The sequence below is a fragment of the Halichoerus grypus genome, chromosome 14 (genome assembly GCF_964656455.1).
Source record: "Halichoerus grypus chromosome 14, mHalGry1.hap1.1, whole genome shotgun sequence".
In the NCBI taxonomy this organism is placed as follows: Eukaryota; Metazoa; Chordata; class Mammalia; order Carnivora; family Phocidae; genus Halichoerus; species Halichoerus grypus.
The window spans coordinates 865,486-885,455 of record NC_135725.1 but is presented as its reverse complement, the minus strand read 5'-3'; the positions used below and the strand labels follow the sequence as shown (position 1 = coordinate 885,455).

At 61.5% G+C, this 19,970-nt stretch overlaps 1 protein-coding gene across 2 annotated transcripts; it reads right to left on the bottom strand.

Annotated features, from left to right (window-relative positions):
• Positions 1-3,505: 3,505 nt before the first annotated feature.
• On the bottom strand, positions 3,506-19,589 carry SUSD3 (sushi domain containing 3). Of its 2 annotated transcripts, none has more exons than XM_036098226.2 (5): positions 19,467-19,589; positions 8,456-8,644; positions 7,915-8,059; positions 7,124-7,279; positions 3,506-4,125 (listed from the first exon to the last, which is right to left on the bottom strand). In XM_036098226.2, the coding sequence occupies exons 1-5, from the start codon at positions 19,552-19,554 to the stop codon at positions 3,930-3,932; spliced, it is 774 nt and encodes a 257-aa protein (XP_035954119.1). In that variant the 5' UTR covers positions 19,555-19,589; the 3' UTR covers positions 3,506-3,929. The 2 variants fall into 2 exon arrangements, with proteins under 2 accessions (XP_035954119.1, XP_035954130.1); XM_036098237.2 differs by having other exon boundaries at positions 8,498-8,644.
• Between the last annotated feature and the right edge of the window lie 381 nt (positions 19,590-19,970).

The window sequence follows — 19,970 nt, the reverse complement described above, 5'->3', positions numbered from 1 at the left end:
CCCCGCTCAGGAAGCCGCAGCCCACGGGGCTGAGCTCTGCTCCCAGCTACGAGATGGAGAGCTGGCAGGGAAGGAACGCGGGGCCTTCGCAAGCGGACAGGGCTTGGGTCTTACCTGGGGCCCTCTCTGACTGTGCTGGCCTTCCCACATTCGCGGCTCTAATCTGCCATGCGGGGCCTGACCCAGAGTTCCCGTCACCGACCCCCCCCAAGGCCACGCATCCCCCTGCCTGTGCCTCAGCTGTCCCCCGTAGAACAGGGCCAGGACTGCCCATCACGGGTGGGTGTGCTGGGGGTAGCCAGGGAATGGGTTGGAAATCCCAAAACTCTTGGGCCTGGTTTTGGCGGTCACGGAACGGGAGCTGCCCAAACACTGGGAGCGAATTCCGCCGGGCTTCCCTGGGAGGCCCAGGCCGAGGCACCGCAGGGGCAGGGCCCCCGGGGCAGGAGGGTCACGGGCGCCGCCTGGGGTCCCTCCTGGCCTCTCGCTGGTCTGTGCGCTAGGGCGCGCCCCAGCCAGCTCCGGGCTCCAGGTGCCCCCTCCCACAGGGGCCTCCCAGTGGAATGCGGCCTGACCCCCTTTATTCCGCTTTCTGCACACTGTCATGGCTCCTAGCATTTACCTCTCGGTTGTTTCTCCCTCTAGAAGTAATCTCAGCGCCATAAGGGCGGGGTCTGGATGGGACTGCGGGGTTTCCCAAGCGCTCCCCACCTTCAGCGAGCGCCGCCCGGTGGCCAGCATTCCACCTTCACATCACTCCCCCTAAAGGATGAGCGGGGATACTGAGGCTCAAAGCGTCGGAGTCCTTGCCAGGCCAGGCCTCCCAAGTGCAGGATTCGCTTCAAGGGCCCCCCACCCAGTGCGCACGCCCCGCGCCTCTGTGCCCTCCGGATGTGCCCTTCAGGCGAGCTGGGAGGAAGTGCATGGAGGGGCTGGGGTCTACCAGCCCTGTCCCCACCCCGAGAGCAGCAGGTGGTCGCGGCTCCCCACGTCAAAGGGCTGGCGGGACACTCCTCTCCTGGCTGGGGGCGCAGTGTCCTCCGCGCTTACCCACTCCTGCACCCACCAGGTGCAAAGTGAGCACTCGGGCCGGCAGGACAATGGTCCTGGCCGCTCTGCTGAGCACTGAGGGTCTCACACGGTACACTGGATCGATCTGTGTGGGCTTTGCAGAGCTAACTGAAGATCCCCACCTGTCCCTGGACCTCAGGGATGCACTGGCCCTGACCCCCTCCACCCCCCCCCAACTCCGCTTCCACCTCAGACATTTGCTTCTTTTGAATTCTGTCACTGGGGCATGATTTATGTGATCAGAGAGTAAATACAATTTTAAACTGGGCAGGGGATGCCCACCCCAGGTGGTGTCTGCACCTGCTACCCGCTTCTCATTCAGGCCTCTTCTCAGCCCCTGCCCCAACAGCTCGGCAAAGTCACAAGGCAAACAAGAAGTGGGGATGCTGGCAGCTCCTCACACGGAGGGCTCATCTGCATAATTAATCAGGTCCTAGAAGTCAGAAAGAAGGGGGTCAACACTCCTGTATTCAGTGAAGGAGGAAGCAGCCTTGCAGGGCCACTCAATTCTGACCATGACAAGAATTTCATGTTTCATGGATCCAAGTGGCACAATCCAAGATCCTGATCAAACCCTGTGTGGGCCTGGCAGTGGGGAAGGCCCCACACCACCACAGGGCACCTCCCCAGGCTCCTGGTCCTGTCCGCCCGCACTTCCTGCTATCTCCCCACTCCCATGTCAGCTCCTAAGGACAGGGCCACACCTGGTCATGGTGCCAGGCATCCAGTACCTGCTCCAGAAATGCACTTAAAGCCTGACTAGATGAGCTGAAGAAAGAGGGGCTGGAGGCAGGAGGGGCGTGGGGTGCCATGGGCTGAGGGGCGGTCTGTGTGGCTGGAGCTGACCATGCAAAGGGACAGTGGTGGGTGATGAGGGGGCCTGAGTGCTCAGGAGGAGCAAGGACGTTCTCCCACATTCTCACACCACCAAGGCCCACCATTCATTCCTTCAGTCTCTCATTCATTCAACACATGTCTCCTGAACACCTCCCGCATGCCCAACCCAGAGCTAGATTATTACAGGGAAGCTGGGGCCCTGCCCCAACAGAGGTCCCCTGATACAGACAAAACAAAGGAGGGATGGGGCACTGAGCGCTAGGAAAAGCAAGAGGCTAGAGGCCTCCTGGAGGGGCTGCCCACCCCCAAGATGGCCCCACCATCCTCACATCCTGGGTCACGCCCTTCTGCAGTCTCTTCCCCCAGCGAGCCAGGCGGCCTGTGTGACTGGTGACCCGTGGCGGAGTGAGCTGGGTGCCCTCCGGGATGTAAGGTGCCCGTGGCTCTGCCCTTCCCTCCTGGGCCACCTGCTCCGGGGGAGCCGCCCCCACGTGCTGAGGACACGCAGGCCGCGCTGCGGAGAGCCTGGTGTGGGCAGGAGCGGAGGCCCCCAGCCATCAGCCGGCAGCAGCTGCCCGCGAGGGAGGAAATCTCCTGGAAGTGGGTCCCCGGCCCCGTCAAGCCTTCGGGTGAGACCACAGCCTCACTAGAGACCCCGAGCCAGAGCCACGCTGCCAAACCCCACCTGAAACAGAGCGGTAAGAAGTGATTATTGTTTTTGAGCCACTACGTTTCGGGGTCATTGGTCACGTGGCAGCACACAAGGAATGCGACGGACATCGGAGCAGACACCTGGCTGAAGTGAGGGAGAGCTGCAGTCGACAGCGGGGAAGAGGATCATGCAGGAGCCCGGGCACGGATGACCTGAGCTTGAGAGACAGTCTGTGTGGCCGCAGTGGACTCAGCACCAGCACTGAGGTCAGGGGGTGGCGGGCGTGCGAGGCAGGGTCACGCAAGCCAGGCAGCCAGAGCCTACAGTCCGAGGCTGAGAGGAGGGTGTGCTGATCTCCAAACGGCTGCCTCCCCTTCCAGGCACCCCCAAACCCTGACAGCAGGTCCCCCACCACCTCATCCTGACAAGCGCTAGGGCTGAAGAGGGCCTGAAGAGAGACGGAGAACTCAGAGCCTCGGCAGACTTGCTCAAGCCCCATAAGGAAGAGCCATTTGCGACCGCATCGTCATCCCCCTCTATGGGATCAAGGCCACAGGGCAGTCTGTCATGGAACTGCTTTGACAAGACTGGGGTTGAGCAGCTGTGGGTTGGGGGGGGCACCAGGATGGCTTTGAAGGTGTCCACCCCTGCCTGGTCCTCCTGCCACGCAGAAGGGGAGTCCAGCTGCCCCCCCTCAGTAGGTGGAAAGCAGCGGCCGTGACCAGGCATGACTTCCCAGGCCCCCGAAGGGCAAGGCTTGCACTCAGGACTCTCATCGTTGACACCAGCTACCAGGGTGCAAGGAGATCCAGGCCACTGGAGACAGCCAGCACCAGGAGCCCGCGAGCCCGGAGCAATAAGAGAGCTGTTCCACACCTCGAGGAAAACCTGCTTGACGTTCTGTTACAGAGACACAGGAAATCGAGACAGCGGTTTTCGCCTTCGTTTCTCCAGTGTTAGAATTGTTTATTTCACACCCTTCTCCCCTCATGGCTACTTGCAGGGAACAGATGCAGCGCCCCAGCCGGGTCCCTGCTCCCTCTCCACCATGCAAAATGAGATTTGCTGAAACGTCCCCCAGTCTGTTTAAAGGAGCCAGCCGGGGGGGGGGGGGGCGGGGGCTGCATGTGGTCCCAGAACCTCAGTGGTGGCTCCAAGGACGCCCATCTATAAAAGCTGTCCAGCTGGGCTCCCCTGGGACAGGACACCCCTTTGGAGTCCCCAGCCCAGCTCCCTGATGGATCCCTAAACCCGGAAGCTGGTTTCACTGACCCATTGCAAGCTGGACACAGGTCAAGATGTAGGTGGCTGGTGGTGGGGTGGGCATGGTCCTCCCCGTGTGGAGGGCAGTCTCCGGACTCTGCCTCAGTCACCCCGGGATGTAGGCCATGTGCTGTCTGGACATTCCTGCAGTGGGCCAGGAGGCAGGCGGGGCGCTCCCCAGGTCTGCCGTGTGCACCATCACCTGGGCATGGGGTGAGCCCGCAGGACAACTGGTGGTCCAGGGGTCCTTGTCCACACTGTGGGCCATGCCAGCCAGCTCTCTGGTGCCCTCACCCAGGTCCCTGCAGGAAGAAGAGGCAAGGCTTGGGAGAAGAGCAGGTACCCAGTGTAACCTTGACCCCATGATGGGCCCATGGGGCCTGGCCTTCCGTGGGCTTGGGGCAGGCTCAGAACTGCCCTGAGACTGAGGAGGTCCCTCCACTGGTGCCCCTGCCTGGGCCTCAGACCCCGCACCTGTACGAGGTACATGGTCCAAGAAGCAGCATGCCCACCTTCCAAGGTGGGAAGGGACTTCTTGGGGTGGTGCTGAGGAAGGGGGCTCACTCAGAGTGTGCATAAACCCCAGGGGCCAGACTTCCTTGCCTGGCCTGGTTGCCCCGGGCAGAGAAGGGACACAGGGGTCCCAGGAATGTCTAGGGAGACACCCTTGCTCCTGGCAGGCTGTCCTCTGGTGGTCTGGGCCCAGATCGCCCGTCTGCATCTTCAGTTCCCTTGGGCATGCCACCCCCAACCCACAAAGGAACCCATTCTGCAGGCTGGTGAGACCCTGCCCCCACCCATGGGCCCCTCTCCTGCATACACTGGCCACTGCTCCCTGTAGGCTGTGCACATCCCCCGCCACCGCCCGGCTTAAGATACTGTCTCTCTCCTCCCCCCACAATGCAGGCTCTCCCAATCTGTTCACCTCAGGCATCACCTCCTCCAGGAAGGCCCCCCCAGATCTCTGCTCCCACTCACACCTAATTCTCAGAAAAGCTCTAGGAAATAGTAGGGATTAAGAAGTTATCTTTTAGTTCAATGAGTAAGTGAATCAATTAATTAATTAGTGGAGAGGAAAGACTGCTTAGCAGGCGAGTCTATGGACAGCCTTAGTTCAAACCCAGCTTCACACTTAGTAGTTGTGTGTGACTCTGGACAGGCTTCTTAAAATGGGATGAAAACAGTGCACCCCCCACCCCCCAAGGTTAGAAGAGTGTCTGGCACGGTGGGAGAGCCGGGAAGCATCCAGGAAGCAGAGCCAAGGTCAAGGGCACAGCCCACCTCCTAGAGACGGCTTTACCGCCCACGCTGGGAGCCGCCCGGCACCGGGGCCTTGCCCAGGAGGGCGCATCCGGGAGGCAGCCATTCCTCCCCCCCGCACCGGCGCGCTCCCCAGCCGGGACACAGGACAGTCCGCCACAGGTCTGTAAGCAGGAGGCGCCACCGGCGGGGGTGACCGAAAAGCTCTGAAACCTGCCCAGGGGATGTGGCTTTTGGAGAAGGGGATGCGCTAGCCAAGACCGCGCAACACGGCCGGAGCGAGGAGGAAGGCTCTTGCAGCGGGCGGGTGAGGTGCTCTTGCGCAGGCACACAGAGCTGCCAGGACTGGCCGGTCACCAGCCGGTCACTCAGCAGAGGAGCCCGCAATAAAGCCAGCAATGCCAGCGGCACCGAAGGTGTGGGAGACGCTCTTCCTCAGCGTTAACCGAGGAGTGCCTGTGAGCGGGAAGCCGGCACCTGCTGAGTAAGCAAGTGGACAACAGATCGGGACACCCGGAGGCGCGGCCCAGCTCGTGCTCCGGGAGAAAGAACGTGGAGAGAAAAACATCCAGACCATTTGGCCCCAACAGGCCGTTCCTAGGATGGCCCCAAATGTCGTCTTGGAAAAGAAAAACCACTCGATGTAAGCAGACATTCACCCAAACCCGAGTGCAGTGGGTGGAGCATTTGGGGCGAAGCTCGGGGGGCCTCGGACGCCAGGACAACACGGCGTGGCGTGGCGGTGGAAAGGGCGCAAGGCAGTGTCTCTGCTGAACCCCCGCGATGTACGCCTGCTGCGTGACCCTCCAGGGAGGGGACGGGAAATTGATCCCTTCCCACAGGCCCAGCACGCGGCACACAGACACGGGACCAGACAGCCACGCCAAGCCCACATGGGGCGCCGTCTCCTGAGCCTCAGTGTCCTCATCTGTGCCTCAGGCACAAGAGCAGGGAGAACGGTGATGGCCAGCACTCACGGAGCCCTCCCCCCGGCCCAGCCGAGACCCTCACTGTTGGAGCGAGGACACCGAGGGCCGAGCAGCCACCACACGGCATGGCCATCAGGTGGGGACGGGCGGAGGGAAAGGGCAGCCAGCCCCGTTTCTGAGTGCTGCCCTCCACCCCTTCCCTGGAGGCGCAGCGGGCCCCGGGCCACAGCACGGGAAGCACTGGAGGTGCGTGCTGAAAGCAGGCAGGATTAGGGCATGGCACGGCTCCTGCCAAGCAAGGGTTGGAGCCAGGGGACAGAGACCGTGAGCATGGCAGGTGGGCAGGAGGCCCATTACACTATTCCCTCTGCTTCTGTCACCCCCAGGGCAATAACTGGTTCCGGCTGGAACGTCCCTGGACCCCAAGGCCACAGGTCAGAGGTCGTGGGGGCAGCAGAGTGGCCCCTCGCAGAGACCCCAGTCTGCGTGCCCGCGGGGCGCCAGCCCGACCCGCATCTGTGATCCGCACCTGCGCCACCACTGGGCACCTCGCAGAGACGCAGCCCGAGTGTGGCCGCGCGGAAGCCTGGCGGCCCAGGACATAGTCTCTGTGGGACCACAGGCCCAGAGCCCGCCAAAGACAAACGGCCGCGCCATTTACGGCGCCCAGAGACCCCAGCCGCCGGTGCCACTTGTCATCGGGGTCAGAGGGCACACGCTCAAAGCTAGCGACACTGGGAGGTGCTCTCTCTGCAGCCCACCCGCCTCGACTGGACTCCCTGAGTCAGAGAACGGGACGTAAGAGAACGTCCTTGCAGCATCTCAGAAAGTGTGTGCATGTGTGCAGGAAGCGTGAGAGCAGGGCAGGGCGAGACGGGGAGCCCTGCTGGGCCCTCGGGAAGGGAGCTCACGTCTCTGCAGGTTTGAACTCCCAGGAGAAAGGCCTCAGGTGCGGGGCCTGGACCCAGGGCTAGAAGGACCGCCGGCCGCCGGCGCAGGGGTGGGAGCTGAGGCCCAGGTGAGCCTGAGCAGCGTGTGGGGTGGCAGAGTCCTGACCGGGCCAGGCCCCCCGCCCTTGCCCCGGTGCCCCCCTCGCCGCCCCCGTGCGCACGTGGTGAAACTGTAGTTGTCATGCGCCTGGCCAGGCCGGCCCCCCGGCTCCCTGCCGCCGCCGCTGTTGCTGTTGTTCAGACCCTTGAGGCCGAGGTAGGCCGCCGGCAGCGTCTCCAAGTCCCCGGCTCTCAGCTGGAGCCACAGCTGGGTCGCCCTGGGGAGAGATCGGGGAAGGACGCTCAGGACACCCAAACCTCTTCGGGGCGGCTCTGCGGCTGTGGCCGGAAGCTCTGGAGACGGATGGCGCCAGTGGAAGCCGAACACCGAGCCCTGAATCGCACGCTCACAGAGGGTTCAGATGGCAGCTTGCACGTTGTAAATATTTTACAGTAAGAAACATACAGAAAAAGCTACGTTACGGTGAAGAAGGAAAGTGGCGGTGGGTCAGCCTTCCAGCCACCGGCGAAAACTCACCATCGCCGGTCAGCCCTGCTCGCCCAGCACAGCAGAGCGCAAGCCGCGAGCCGGCCCAGACGGAGGGAGGACCAGACCGGCCCTGCGTGCTCGGCCGTGAGGCTCCGTGAGCCGTGGGATGCAGAGGCCCCGGTGCCACGGGGCAGCGCCTATAGCTCAGTTCCCTGAGCAGCCAGGGCGGCCCCACGGCCCCACACGCCCGCAGGAGGCCCCGCGTCCCCACACGCCCGCAGGAGGCCCCGCGTCCCCACACGCCCGCAGGAAGCCCCGTGTCCCCACACGCCCGCAGGAGGCCCGGCGCGGACAGCGGTGCCTGTGAGGAGCCTCTGCCTTGGGCCCTGGCAGCGGGGGGTGGAGGCCGCGGGGCCAGCGTACCTGTCGGACGGCTGCTCGCTCCTCTTCATGCACTTCATGAGGCAGCAGGTGAGGAAGGCCATGGACATGAGCAGGATGATGGCGCAGCTGACGATGGAGGCGATCACGGCCACCTTGAAGCCAAAGGTCTCGTACGGCGGCACAGCTGCAAGGGACATAAGGCCACTTCTGCGTGGGGCTTGCCAAGGCCCTCAGCCAGCCTTATCCCGTGGGGGGGGTGGGAGCTGGTGGCGGGGGCAAAGTTCTGTGCAGAGTGTTGTCGGTGGGGTTATCAGGGAACACTGCCCTCTAAGAAAGGGGTGTTCGGGCAGGGCTTTGGAGGGTGTGTAGGAGTTCACAGCGGCACACTGGAAACAGCTCTGACAGCGAGGTCAGTGGTGGTCCCTGGTTCCCACACGCTGCAGCCTGGGCCCCAGATGCCTGCACACAGCCCACGGCCTGCTTCCACAAGGTCGCAAGCCGGCACAACCCTCTGGGAGCCTATGGGCCGTCTCAGGTGACTTTCCGGAAGGGCTCAAAGGCTTGGGGGAGCAGGCCTCACATTTGCACACGGGGATCACTGAGGACCACTCGGCAGCACTACCCTTCCAGGCGCAGGTCAGGAGGCCGGACCCAACCATCTGGTGGCCTGAGGGGCAGTGGAACACGATGACGGTCCCCACAGAAGTGCCGTTGCCGCGGAGGACTTGGAGGGTGCCCCGCGGGGGTGGCCACACACGTGTGCATGCGCCTAGGGAAGAAAAGAGGAGAGATGGCGTGAGGACCCCATCCTGGCGGGCGGAGGGTGGGCAGGAGCCCCGCCAGCCGCGTGACACTCCGGAGAAGGTCCCACAGCCCAGACCACTGGGTGTGGCAGCCATCCGGCCGGTGGCCCAGAGACAGACGCAGAGCGGATCCCCACAGTAAGCGAACTCTAGAGGTTCCGAAGACCACGGTGTTGAAAACGTAACTTTGTGTCAGAAGACAATAAAGGCAGGGCGCCTGGGTGGCTCAGTTGGTTAAGCGACTGCCTTCGGCTCAGGTCATGATCCTGGAGTCCCTGGATCGAGTCCCGCATCGGGCTCCCTGCTCGGCAGGGAGCCTGCTTCTCCCTCTGACCCTCCCCCCTCTCATGTGCTCTCTCTCATTCTCTCTATCTCTCAAATAAATAAATAAAATCTTTAAAAAAAAAAAAAAAAAGAAGACAATAAAGGCAAATTCAGGCGACCCTTGAACACAGTTTGAATGGCTCGGGTCCACTTGATACGGGACTTTTTACAGGACAGAACTGTCCGCGTATTTCCCTTACTTGCGACTTTCCCAACGTCGTTTGCTTCTCTCCCGCTCCCTTTACTGTAAGAACACAGTACGTAACACATCTAACACACAAGCTACATGTCTAGTGACTGCTGGTGTGATCGGTGAGGCTTCGGTCACCAGGAGCCAGCAGTGGTAAAGTTTTGGGGGAGTCTGAAGTCACAGCTGAATCTCAGCTGCATGACCCTGTGATGTTCAAGGGTCAACGGCACATAATTAGCATCTAAGCATAGTTCTGAAGGCAGAGTCCAGAAAAAAGGGAGGGACAGTGTGGACAGTGTGAAGAGTAAACAGGAAAACTTCCAATAATGGAAGAAACAGGAAAATATATTTGGAGAACAGAGGACAAAGGTTCAACCCATGTGCGATCGCACACACCCCCACAAACGGAACATCCCTGTGAGCAGGGACGCCTGATGTGGGACGCGGCCCCTCACGGAGGAAATGCAAGGAGCCAAGCGCAGGAAAGAACACTAGTCCTTGCAGTGCTGGGGAGAGCTAGTCTTCCCCCCTCACGCTGGTAAAAAGGAAGAGAAAAAAGACCCACGGCGAAGGTCCTAGGGCCGGGAACACCCGCTCTGGGACTCGGCTGGTGGGTGCGGATCCAAACCTCCCTGGACGAGTCTGGGAAAATGTTAAGAGCCTTGTGTCGTGTGTATCATCCAAGAATTTAGCCAAAGGAAAGACGACGAATCTGCAGCCAGGATTTCTACACCAGGATGTTCACTCCCAAGCGTACGCAGAAGAGTGGGGGTTGGAAACCACCATGTACCCTGCTGTGGGGCCAGGACAGGGAATCCAGGCACATCCTGGCGACAAATGCCACCGTACTGCCCTACGTGAGGGCACAGAGACAGGCTGAATGAAGCAGCAGTCACAGCACTTGTATAAAATAACCACAACGACAATAGCTGGCACTTCCCCGGAGCCTACTGCGTGCGGGACGCTGAACCCACACCTTACGTGCATTAACACATCAATCTGCACAGCACTTTCCTGGGGAGCTGCCATTCTCCCCACCTGACAGGTCAGCAAACCGAGGCACAGGGCGCTTAAGTCACCTCCCGAGGTCACAGGGCAGGGATTCGGAACCAGGCAAGGTGGCTCCAGGCCAGCTTCTCAACACACGTGTGCACACACACACGTGCAGAGACACACACGTATGTAAGATACACATGTGTGCAAGACACACACGCACACACATACACAGGCAGAGACACACATGCACAAACATAAGTGTGCAGAGACATGCATGCACAGACACACGTGCTCAAAGACACACATGCACATACATGTACACAGACACACATGTGCCCAGATACACACATGCACATACGTGTGCGCAAGACACACATGTGCCCAGAGACACACACATGCACACAGAGACACACGTGCACAAACATACATGTGCACACAGGCATGCATGCAGACACACATACACCCATACGTGCGCGTGCACAGCACACACAGACACACACATGTGTGCAGACGTGCATGCACATGTATGCACACAGACACAGGCACCCAGCCACGTGTCCTTTGTGTCCAGCTTCTCTGCTCAGGACAATGCCCGGGGGAGGCGCCAGGCGTGACGTCCTGTGGCCCACTTGGCATGCCATGACCCGCCAAGCTCCTGCACTCCCCAGCCTGCTCATCACGTGGCTTTCCCCGTGTTCTGACGTTAGCACCAGGCCTCCCTCCTTCACTTGCTCCAGCCCCAAAACTTAGAGCCCTCCCCGACTCTTTTTCTCAATCCACGGCCAATTCACCAGCAAACCCTGTGGGCTGTGCTTTTAAAATCTATACCCAGGACATCTGCAGGGAGCTGGAGCACCCCTCTCAGCACCCCACTTCACACAGGCTGTGAGGGCCGAGCACACCCACGATGGGCCAGGGCAGTGGCTATTCCTCGGCCCGGCCACAGCTGCGCACGCACACCCTCCACACAGCGCGTCACATGTCTGCGCACGACCAGCCCCGTGCAGGGGGAAGGCCAGGCGACCCGTTGTCACGCTGTGAGGGCGAGGCTGCGAAGGGGGCAGCGGCCTGAGCATCGGCCCTGTGTGGGGCAGAGCCAGGCCTTCCCCCCGCCAGGAAAACAGCAGGAGCCGTGGCTGCCCGACCCCTGGCTGTGCGCAGTGACCGTGAGGGACGGCGCCTGGCTGGGCTCTGCCAGGCTGCAAGTGCTTGGCCCCACCGGGAACCTGGAGGGGGGCCCACAGGCTGCAATGTGGGGGAAAATGTGAGCCGGGGGCCTTATGCTTTGTGCACTTTGTTGGGGGGCTGACTCCCGGATCAGCTCAGACGACGCTGGGCACCTAATGGGTGCTTCGCGCCCATGAGCAGGGCAGTCCCTCACTCCCTCACAGATGGGGAAACTGAGGCACAGCAAGGCTGGACAGTGCTGGGCCTCCCCGTGTGCAGGTGTCCATCACCAGCGTCCCCACCACCACCAGCAATGCAGCTCTCATAGAATGTTCCGGTCAGAAAGGACCCTCACTCCTGGCCTGGTGCACACTCATAAGCATCCCAGGGGACAGCGCGGAGGAGTCCTTATCCCCACTTTTCTGCGAGGACACCGATCTTGCGGAGGTGGCGGACGCCACGGGGAGGGGCCCAGAAGTAACACCGCAGCATAGCAGGGCTGTCTCTCCCGCACAGACCACACTTACGCATCAACAACAGGGTCCAAAGTCACAACAGAAAAGTACAGGGCACTCAGAACAGAAAAACAAATGTCTTAAGAACCAGGGGCAGGGCAATGAGTTAAAAAAAAATTAAATAAAAGGCATTCACATCGGAGAGGAAGAAGCAAAACTTCACCATCCAATGACATGATCTTGGATCTAGAAAAATCCCCAGGAATCTAGTAAAAACCTGCAGAAAGCAATAAGCAATTCCCACGGGGCCGCAGGAGACAAGACCGACACACGGAAATCCGTGTATTTCAGCACAGCGGCCATGAACAGCCTGGATGTGAGACGGAGACGGCAATCCCACTTACTTACGTAGGATAAACTGAACAAAAGAAGGGCAAAACTTAAACCCTTGAAACTCTAAGACATTGTTGGCGGAAATAAAGGTCCTAAACGAAGGGGAAGCCGCCCACCCCTTTGGACCGGGAGACGGACCCCATGGGGACCGACGCTAGCCTCCACTCATCTGCACACAACACGGCCTCTACCAGGGTCCCAGCTGCCGCCCCCCAGAAACCAACAGGCTGGTCCCAAAATTCATAAGGACTTGCAGATGGAACCCACACAAAAACTATCTCGAAAAAGAACAAAGTTGGAGAACTCACAGTGTCCTATTTCACAACTTTCCACAAAGCTACAGTGACAAAGGGACAGACATTGAGGCCAATGGAGCAGAACTGAGAGCCCAGAAATAAACTCATATTTACAGCGAAGCAAGTTTCGAAAAGCGTTCCAAGACAACTCAGTGGGACGAGAACAGTGCTCCAGCAACCGGTGCTGGGACGACAATATCCACGTGCTACGTAGAGCTGGCCCTCTGCTCACACCGTACACGAAAACTAACGTGAAGTGAATCACAGACCTAAATATAAGAGCTAACTCTTAGAAGAAAGCAGAGGGATAAATCTTCCTGACCTTGGATCAGGCAATGATTTCTCAGATATGACACCAAAAGACAAACAACAAAAGCGAAAAACAGATAAACGGGACTTGATCGAAATGAAAAACGTTTGTGCTTCAAAGGACAGGATCGAGAAAGTAAAAAGACAAGCCACAGAGCACGAGAGACCATTTGCCAATCACACCTCTGGTAAGGGGATTGTATTCAGAATGCAAAAATTATTATTAATTTTTTAAAAGATTTTATTTATTTATTTGTCAGAGAGAGAGAGAGAGCGCACAAGCAGGGGGAGGGGCAGAGGGAGAAGCAGACTCCCCGCGGAGCAGGGAGCCCGACACAGGGCTCAGTCCCAGGACCCTGAGATCATGACCTGAGCTGAAGGCAGACGCTAAACCGACTGAGCCACCCAGGAACCCCTAAAAAATTATTATACTGAATTATAAAAGGGAACCAAATTTAAAAATGGGCAAAGGATCTGGATGGACTCTAAAGATAGACCAGTGGCCCACGGAAAGATGCTCAGCATCCGTCGCCTTCAGGAAAGCGCTAATCAGGTCAGGGAGGGACTGGCTCACATCCACGAGCACCCGTACGTGAGACAGAGGGTAGCAGGTGTAGCAGGGGCGTGGAGACCCCGAGGCCTCGCGCGCGGCGGGCGGGCACCCAGCACTCACACGGAGAGTCGGCGCGTGATGCCGCGACGCCCCGCCCAGCTCCCGCACGGAGAGATGAAAACACATCCACACAGACTTGTACACACACGTTCCCGGCAGCGTTATTCACAACAGCCGAAACGGAGAAACCGCCCTCGTGTCCGCCAACTGATGAACGGATAAATGGCGTATGGTACAAGCCACACTCGGAATATCAAAGGAGGGAGGCACTGACCCACCGTGTGGCGAGCGGCCACAAAACCTCACGTGGTCTGACTGCATTTCTATGAACCGCTCGCAAGAGGCCAATCCTCAGAAGGAAAGCGGATTAGCCAGGGGCGGGGAAGAGACGGCTACGGCACGCACGGCTTCTTTCTGGGGTGATGAAAGTGTTCTAAAGCGGACCGTGGTGAGGGCTGCCCAGATCCGCAAATGTACCACGAGCCACCAAGCTGCACACATTAAATATCGTATACTTCAAATGGGTGAATCATATGGAATATGAATTATATCTCAATAAAGCTCCTAAACAATTTCAGGAAAATACTTCTGTCAATCAAAGAAATGCAAATTTAAAATGCGAGGTATTGTTTTTGGCCTGTTAGCTTGGCCGACATTAAAGACTAGCCTACCAGGTGGGCAGGGGATGGAAGGGCGCGTACACAGCACCTGCCCTGTGCCCTGACCTGGACGCTTCCCACGCACGCTCGCTGGCCTGGGGGTACCCAGTGGGACGCAGACTCTGAATCCAGAGTCAGCTCTTAACTGACCAAGCTCTGCCCCGAAGACCGCCATGGGGGAGGGAATCAACGCAGTCACGAATGAATGGAAGGATGCCCAGAGTCAGCGGCCCCCACCAGGATCCCTGGACCTGGACCCATGCTGACCTTCCGGGCAGGGCTGTTTGGAACCGGGTAGATAGAGCGTGGCAGCCACAGGCCAGCCACGTGGCCCCTTCCGCAGGGTCACCAGGCCCCAACACTTCCCAGACCCCGATTTAGAGCTGTCACTTCTGCATTCTTGTGTGGCTCAGCAGCTTCCTTCAGTACCGCCCAGCATGGCCCTCGGCGAGGGGAGGGGGCTGAGCCTGAGGGTGCTCGCAGCGGTCTGCCCAGCCCCCGCACCCGGTCTGTACGGCTAGAACTTTCTCAAGAAGGCCGGGTGCCCCCGGGACGGAGCCGCTGGTGAAAGGTCCAGGGTCAGGGTCGAGCTGGAAGGCGTGGTAACAAATCCCTTCAACTCCGCGGTATGTCCGAGACAAGCCAGGGACAGCGCCCCAGCAACCGTCACTGCTGCGTGTAGCCGGGTGGCCCACTCTGCCCCCCAAGGCCCAGCCCAGACCCCTACCCCTCGGGCTCTGCCGGCCCCAGGAAGCCGGCAGGCCGGCTCTGCACCGCCCCCGACCAGCTGGGTGACCCCAGCACTCCGCCGCTCCGGGCCTGGGACCCACCTGCAGGTGCGGCAGCGGGCGGGGGGCTGGCGGGCCTGCCCCAGACAGCGCAGCCCCAGCGGGGAAACCAGCACTGCCACCTTGGACACAGCGCCCTGGCGTGTGCACAGGGTTGGGGGCAGGGCTTGTGGCAACTGTCACATCCTGTGCTGCGGCCAGTTCCGGGGCCAGGGTGCCCATCCTCGGTGTCACCACCTGGCAGTGCTCCTCCCCAAGTGCTCAGAGCCGTGAAGGTGGGAGATGAGGGGCGTCAGAGGCGGGGAAGGGGCTGCGCTCACCTGCAGACCCTCCACGGCGCACCCCCAACGCAAGACAGGAAAAAGGATGTGGGGCTCACCCCATGAACACGCCGTGAGGCTCCAAGACTCAGAGCGGTCCCGGCCCCTTCCCAGCCCTGTGGCCTCAGACTCTGCATTTCCTGGCAATGCGAGGGGAGCTCGTACCCCTCAGAGGGGGGGAGCCGCGCCACCAGCACACGTGTGCTGCTTGAACACTTAAAAACACAGGCCTGAGGAAATAATCCTGGTGAGTGAGGGGTGGGTGAGGAGCCCTGCCCACAGCCTGTCCTGCAGAGGAGGCCAGGCTGGGAGCTCAGGCCCCCGTAAGCCCAGAGCCTGGATGGGAGGCGGAGGACAAGCAGGAGGGCTCCTGCTCTGTGGGAACGCGCCCAGCCCCCAACCTCAGGGCCTCTCCACAGGGTCAGACTCGGCTCCACCGTCTCCCGGACCCAGGTCCTCGCTCAGACTCCATGTCCCCATCTGCAAAACGGGGTGACCTGCCCCCCAGGCTCACGAGAAGAGGAGGACCACCCCATGGAAACCTTAGAACTGCGCCTGGAGCTCAGAAACTGTCCCCTGGGAGGGGCTCACTGCCTCATTCTGACCCTCTAGTCTATGGTACCCAAGACACCTCCACCTGCCACCCTCCCACCCCAGTAACCTAGGGGGTCTCCTGCATCCCTTCCCTGGGCTGAGCCCGTTTTCCAGACGAGGAAGCTAAGGTCCACCAGTGTCTCCCCAAGGCCCCGGGGTGTCCACGGGCAGGGTCGACACAAGACTTTCCACAGGACTCGTGACACACAGCCAGGACAGGGCAGGGAGGCACGTGCCAAAGGGCTACTGGGGATTCGGACACACCTACTCAAGACCCCCTCCCAGAGACATCCCGAGGAGTCACCAAGGCCTGGCGGCTGGGCCAGCTGGCTCCAGCGGCCGTGTCCCCAGACACTGTAAACTCAGCCTCTGCTCACACCCCTCACTGACCCCTCCCCAGCCCGGAGACCCCCGGGCCCCCTCACTGGCCCACCAACAGCCCCTCCCTTGATGTCTAAGAGGCAAATCCCATCTTCTCCCGTCCCTGCTGAAAACCCTCAGATACCCAGCCGCCCCTGGACGGCCCTCCCACCTGCGACTGGCCCAGACACTGGACGCTGCACCCCCAGCCCTTCCCTGGCTAGACCAACACACCCCTCAGCCTTTGCTGCATTGTTCCTCAGGCCCTTTATGGCATCTCTTCCTGTCTCTTTTTTGCTATGCCCAAATATATCTTAAAGGAGGAAAAACACAGTGAATGCATTTGTTGCAAAGAAGACACAAACCCAAACCAAACCCCGTGGGCTCCCTGGACAGTGAAGGGCAGACCTGCCCTTGAATGGACGCATCTCCAGCCGACCCCCCCTCGCACACTGAGGGGAGCAGGGCCTGACTCAGGTGCTTCCCCCGCCCAGCCCGCATGGCCAGCAGGGTGAAGAATAAGCCTCTCTTGTTAATCTTTTATCAGGAACCTTGGACCACAGGCCCGCCCCTCCCATCCTCCTTCCTGGAGACCACGCTGCCCTCAAACCCTGACCTCACCTGCGGGGGCCCCAGGTAAATAAGTTACCTTTCCCACTTCTGTCAGAGGAACACTGGAGATGGGGGAGGCAGGCCGCAGGGACAGCCTATCGTGGGCCTGGGTCTCTGCACCACTGGGGGGTTGCTTCTTGCTCTGAGTCTGTTTCCCCCAAATGGAGAGGGAAACCTGAGGAGGAGAGTTTAAAAGGGTGACCTGCACACACACAGGTGTTCTGTGGCGGGTGGGACCACCACAACCCCAGCAGGGGGGCAGCCACACGTGGGAGGCCCACAGCCCTGTGTGTCTTCAGGCAAGACACTCGCCCTCTGGGAGCGCGTCTCCTCTCCCCGTGGAGGGCGGGCCGGACCTCGGCCACGGTGGAACGGGTCACCCAGGGACTCCCTTGGCGGCTGGCAGGTCAGCTCACACCAGCGGAATAGTCTTCCAGAGCAGAACCAGGCTGATTCCCACCCTCTCAGGGGAGACCATCGAGGCTCTGCCCGCACCTGGAAGGAGGCCGAGCTGGCCTCGGGGGAATAGAGGCTACATCCGGATTCCCACGGCGCGCCCCGAGCCTCAGTCTCCCCTCTGTGAAGGAGAGGGCGCAGGTCAGCTGTACAGCAGGGCCGTAGGAGTGCCGCCCAGGGCACACCCTCACCATCCTGGGTCCTCCTGCTGCCCCCTTCCAAGGCCCCTCCTTCAAGGCCTTCCAGAAGGTTGGGGGGGTCACCTCCGGCTGCTGGAACCCTGTGTCCCTCCCACAGGGCTGCGTTCCTACACAATCTCCCCCATCAGGGAGTTGCTGGAGCTGCCCTGGGACCAGGGCCAGAGCCAGCGGGGGCCTGTGGGCAGTGGAAGGGTGGCCTCCATGGTGGGCTGAGGACCCAGTCAGCCACTCAACAATCACTTAAGCCCCTGCTCTGAGCCAGCCTCCCCCACCGGCCCTTCACCAGCCACACATGGGCGATGGGGGAAGAACGTGGACCCCAGGACGCAGCTGGACCTCAACACCTACCCTCAGGAAAGCAGAGTAATCCGTTCTACGACTGCAGCAAAAACACCCCCACTGCTGTTTTAGGGAGTGCCAAGGTGTCTCCAAAAGACCCCACACACATCCCTTCACAACCCCACAGGGACAAGAGGGCACCCATTTCACAGCGCAAAAGACCGGGGCCAGGGGGCAGGGGAATGGTGGAGTCTGGACGGACATGTTACCCGGCGGCAGAACGACCACGGCCAGGGTGGGTGCACAAGCCCCCCCCGACTCTGCCTGGCCTGTCCACAAGCCTGGGGGCAGGTGTACAATGTCCACCACTTAGCACGTGGGGAAACGGAAGCCAGAGGCAGAGAGACACATCCCAGGTCAGAGGGGGCTTCCGACCCAAACGCTGAAGGACTCAAGGGCCGGGAGCGCCCCCTCCCCAGGGCTCTGGTCCGGGAGAAGGCTGAGCTGTGGCTGATCCGCAGGGGTGGGGCAGGCCAGAGGGCGGGGACTGGCCCCTGAGAGCCCTCCCCACGCTGACTTCTCAGCAGTCTTCTGCATGCAAACACGTCAGGGCCCTGCCATCCCCTTGTGCAAGTCCCTCCGTGTCTTGGTCAACACCCAGCTTCGCAGGCGGGCGCTGCTGCAACAAAGCCACAGGGTCCTCAGGAACAGGAGCAAAGCCACGAATTCGGGGGGGGGGGGAGGGAGTCAAAGAAAATACACCCACCCCACCCAGCCAGGGGCTTCGCAAAGCTGAGCACCTCTGCTCTGCTGGCAACTTACCTCCTTGGGCCTCAGTTTCCCCATTTGAGAATGAGCTGCCCGCCAGGCCCCCCGCCCCGCGCCGGCCCCCAGCGTGGCAGGTGTCATTGTTTTAGGCCTGAAGGGCTGCACCCAGGGGCTGTGGCCGGGCCAGCCTGCTCCACCAGGCCCACCTTCCACGTGTGCGAAGAGCCCAATCCTGCCCCTGGCCTGGGGCGCAGGTGCGCAAAGACCCTCAGGCTCAGGGGGGAGGGGCAGCGTCCACTAACGTGAGGCTCTGGGACATCTGGTTCTGCGTCTACAAGGGTTAGGCTTTAGACGCGTTCATGCAGCAAAACCAGCTCTCAAACCCGGGCCTTCGGGGGGTGTCACCCCAGCCAAAGCACGACGGTGAACCCTCATCCAAACCCTCTCGAAATCAGTCACAAAGTCAGCTAACTGCCCGCCCACCCTCCTTCTGGAGACCCCGGGCCTCGTCCGGGCCTGGCAGCCGCGGGACCTCGGGCAGGCTCTCTCTTCAGGCTCAGTTTCCCCACCTGTGAAGTGGGCTTGGGGGGCCAGCCAGGAGCCCGTCCCCGCAAAGACAGGCGGGTTCCCCGCGTCCGCCGCACCGACTTCCCCTGCACCGAGCCGGCCGCGCCGGCGGAGGGGGCGCCGCACCGGGAGAGGGCGCGCACCTGGGCGGGTGGGCGGCTGGGCGCCGCCGCCTGGTTTCGGACCGCCTGCGGTCGGGCTCCGGCTTTGCTGGGGCGCCGGCTGGGCCGGCCGAGAGGGTCGGGGAGGCTCGTTCTCGGGCGGCTGTCCGGCTGGGGGCCGTCCCGGACCCGGCTGTGCGCCCCCTCTCCCGGCTGTGTGCTCTTGCCCCCACGGCTGTGCGCACCCCCTCCCCGCCTCCGCCATGCCGCCCGCCTCTCGGCTTCCCTGTCCGTGAAATGGGTGCAGAGCCCCGCGCGTGGCGCGCAGTCCCAGCGCTCACCTGTGCGGTTCCCCGGGGCGGGCTCCGCGTCCCCTGCGCGCTCCCCCGGCCTCGCCCTGCGGCGAGGGGTCGCGGCCGCCCCGGGCATCCCTGCGCTCGGCGGTGCTCTGCGGGGACTGCGGGGCCCGAGCCCGAGGGGCGGGGCAGTCCTGGACACGCCCTCCAGGGGCCCCGCCCCATGGGTCTGGGGGCGGGGCCGGCCCCGCGGGAGCCCCAACCCCCAAGGGGCCAAGCTGGCTGCGCAGGAAGTCTCGCTCCACGGCCTTGCACGGGCTTTGCCCTCGGCTCCCGCCCCTGCGAACACCCCGGCCCCCCAGGCCAGGTGTCTTCCGTGAGGGGCACATGGGACCCCATCTGTGTCACCGTAGGCCAGGCCCTCTGAGCTAGGGGTCCTAGGTCTTCACTGAGGAACTCCGGGTGCTGGGGGCAGATTCAGACCCCTGGGCTCTGGCTGTGCCCCCACCTACACACCCGGGGGACCTGCCCTCTCCTGGCTCGCCCCCT

Coding starts and splice junctions, on each gene's coding strand:
- SUSD3 (XM_036098226.2), bottom strand. CDS start 19,554: ATGCCCGGGGCGGCCGCGACCCCTCGCCGCAGGGCGAGGCCGGGGGAG. Junction 8,645..19,466: donor CGCCCCGGGGAACCGCACAG/GTGAGCGCTGGG, acceptor TTTCTTCCCTAG/GCGCATGCACACGTGTGTGG. Junction 8,060..8,455: donor AGTGATCCCCGTGTGCAAAT/GTGAGGCCTGCT, acceptor TGTCCCTTGCAG/CTGTGCCGCCGTACGAGACC.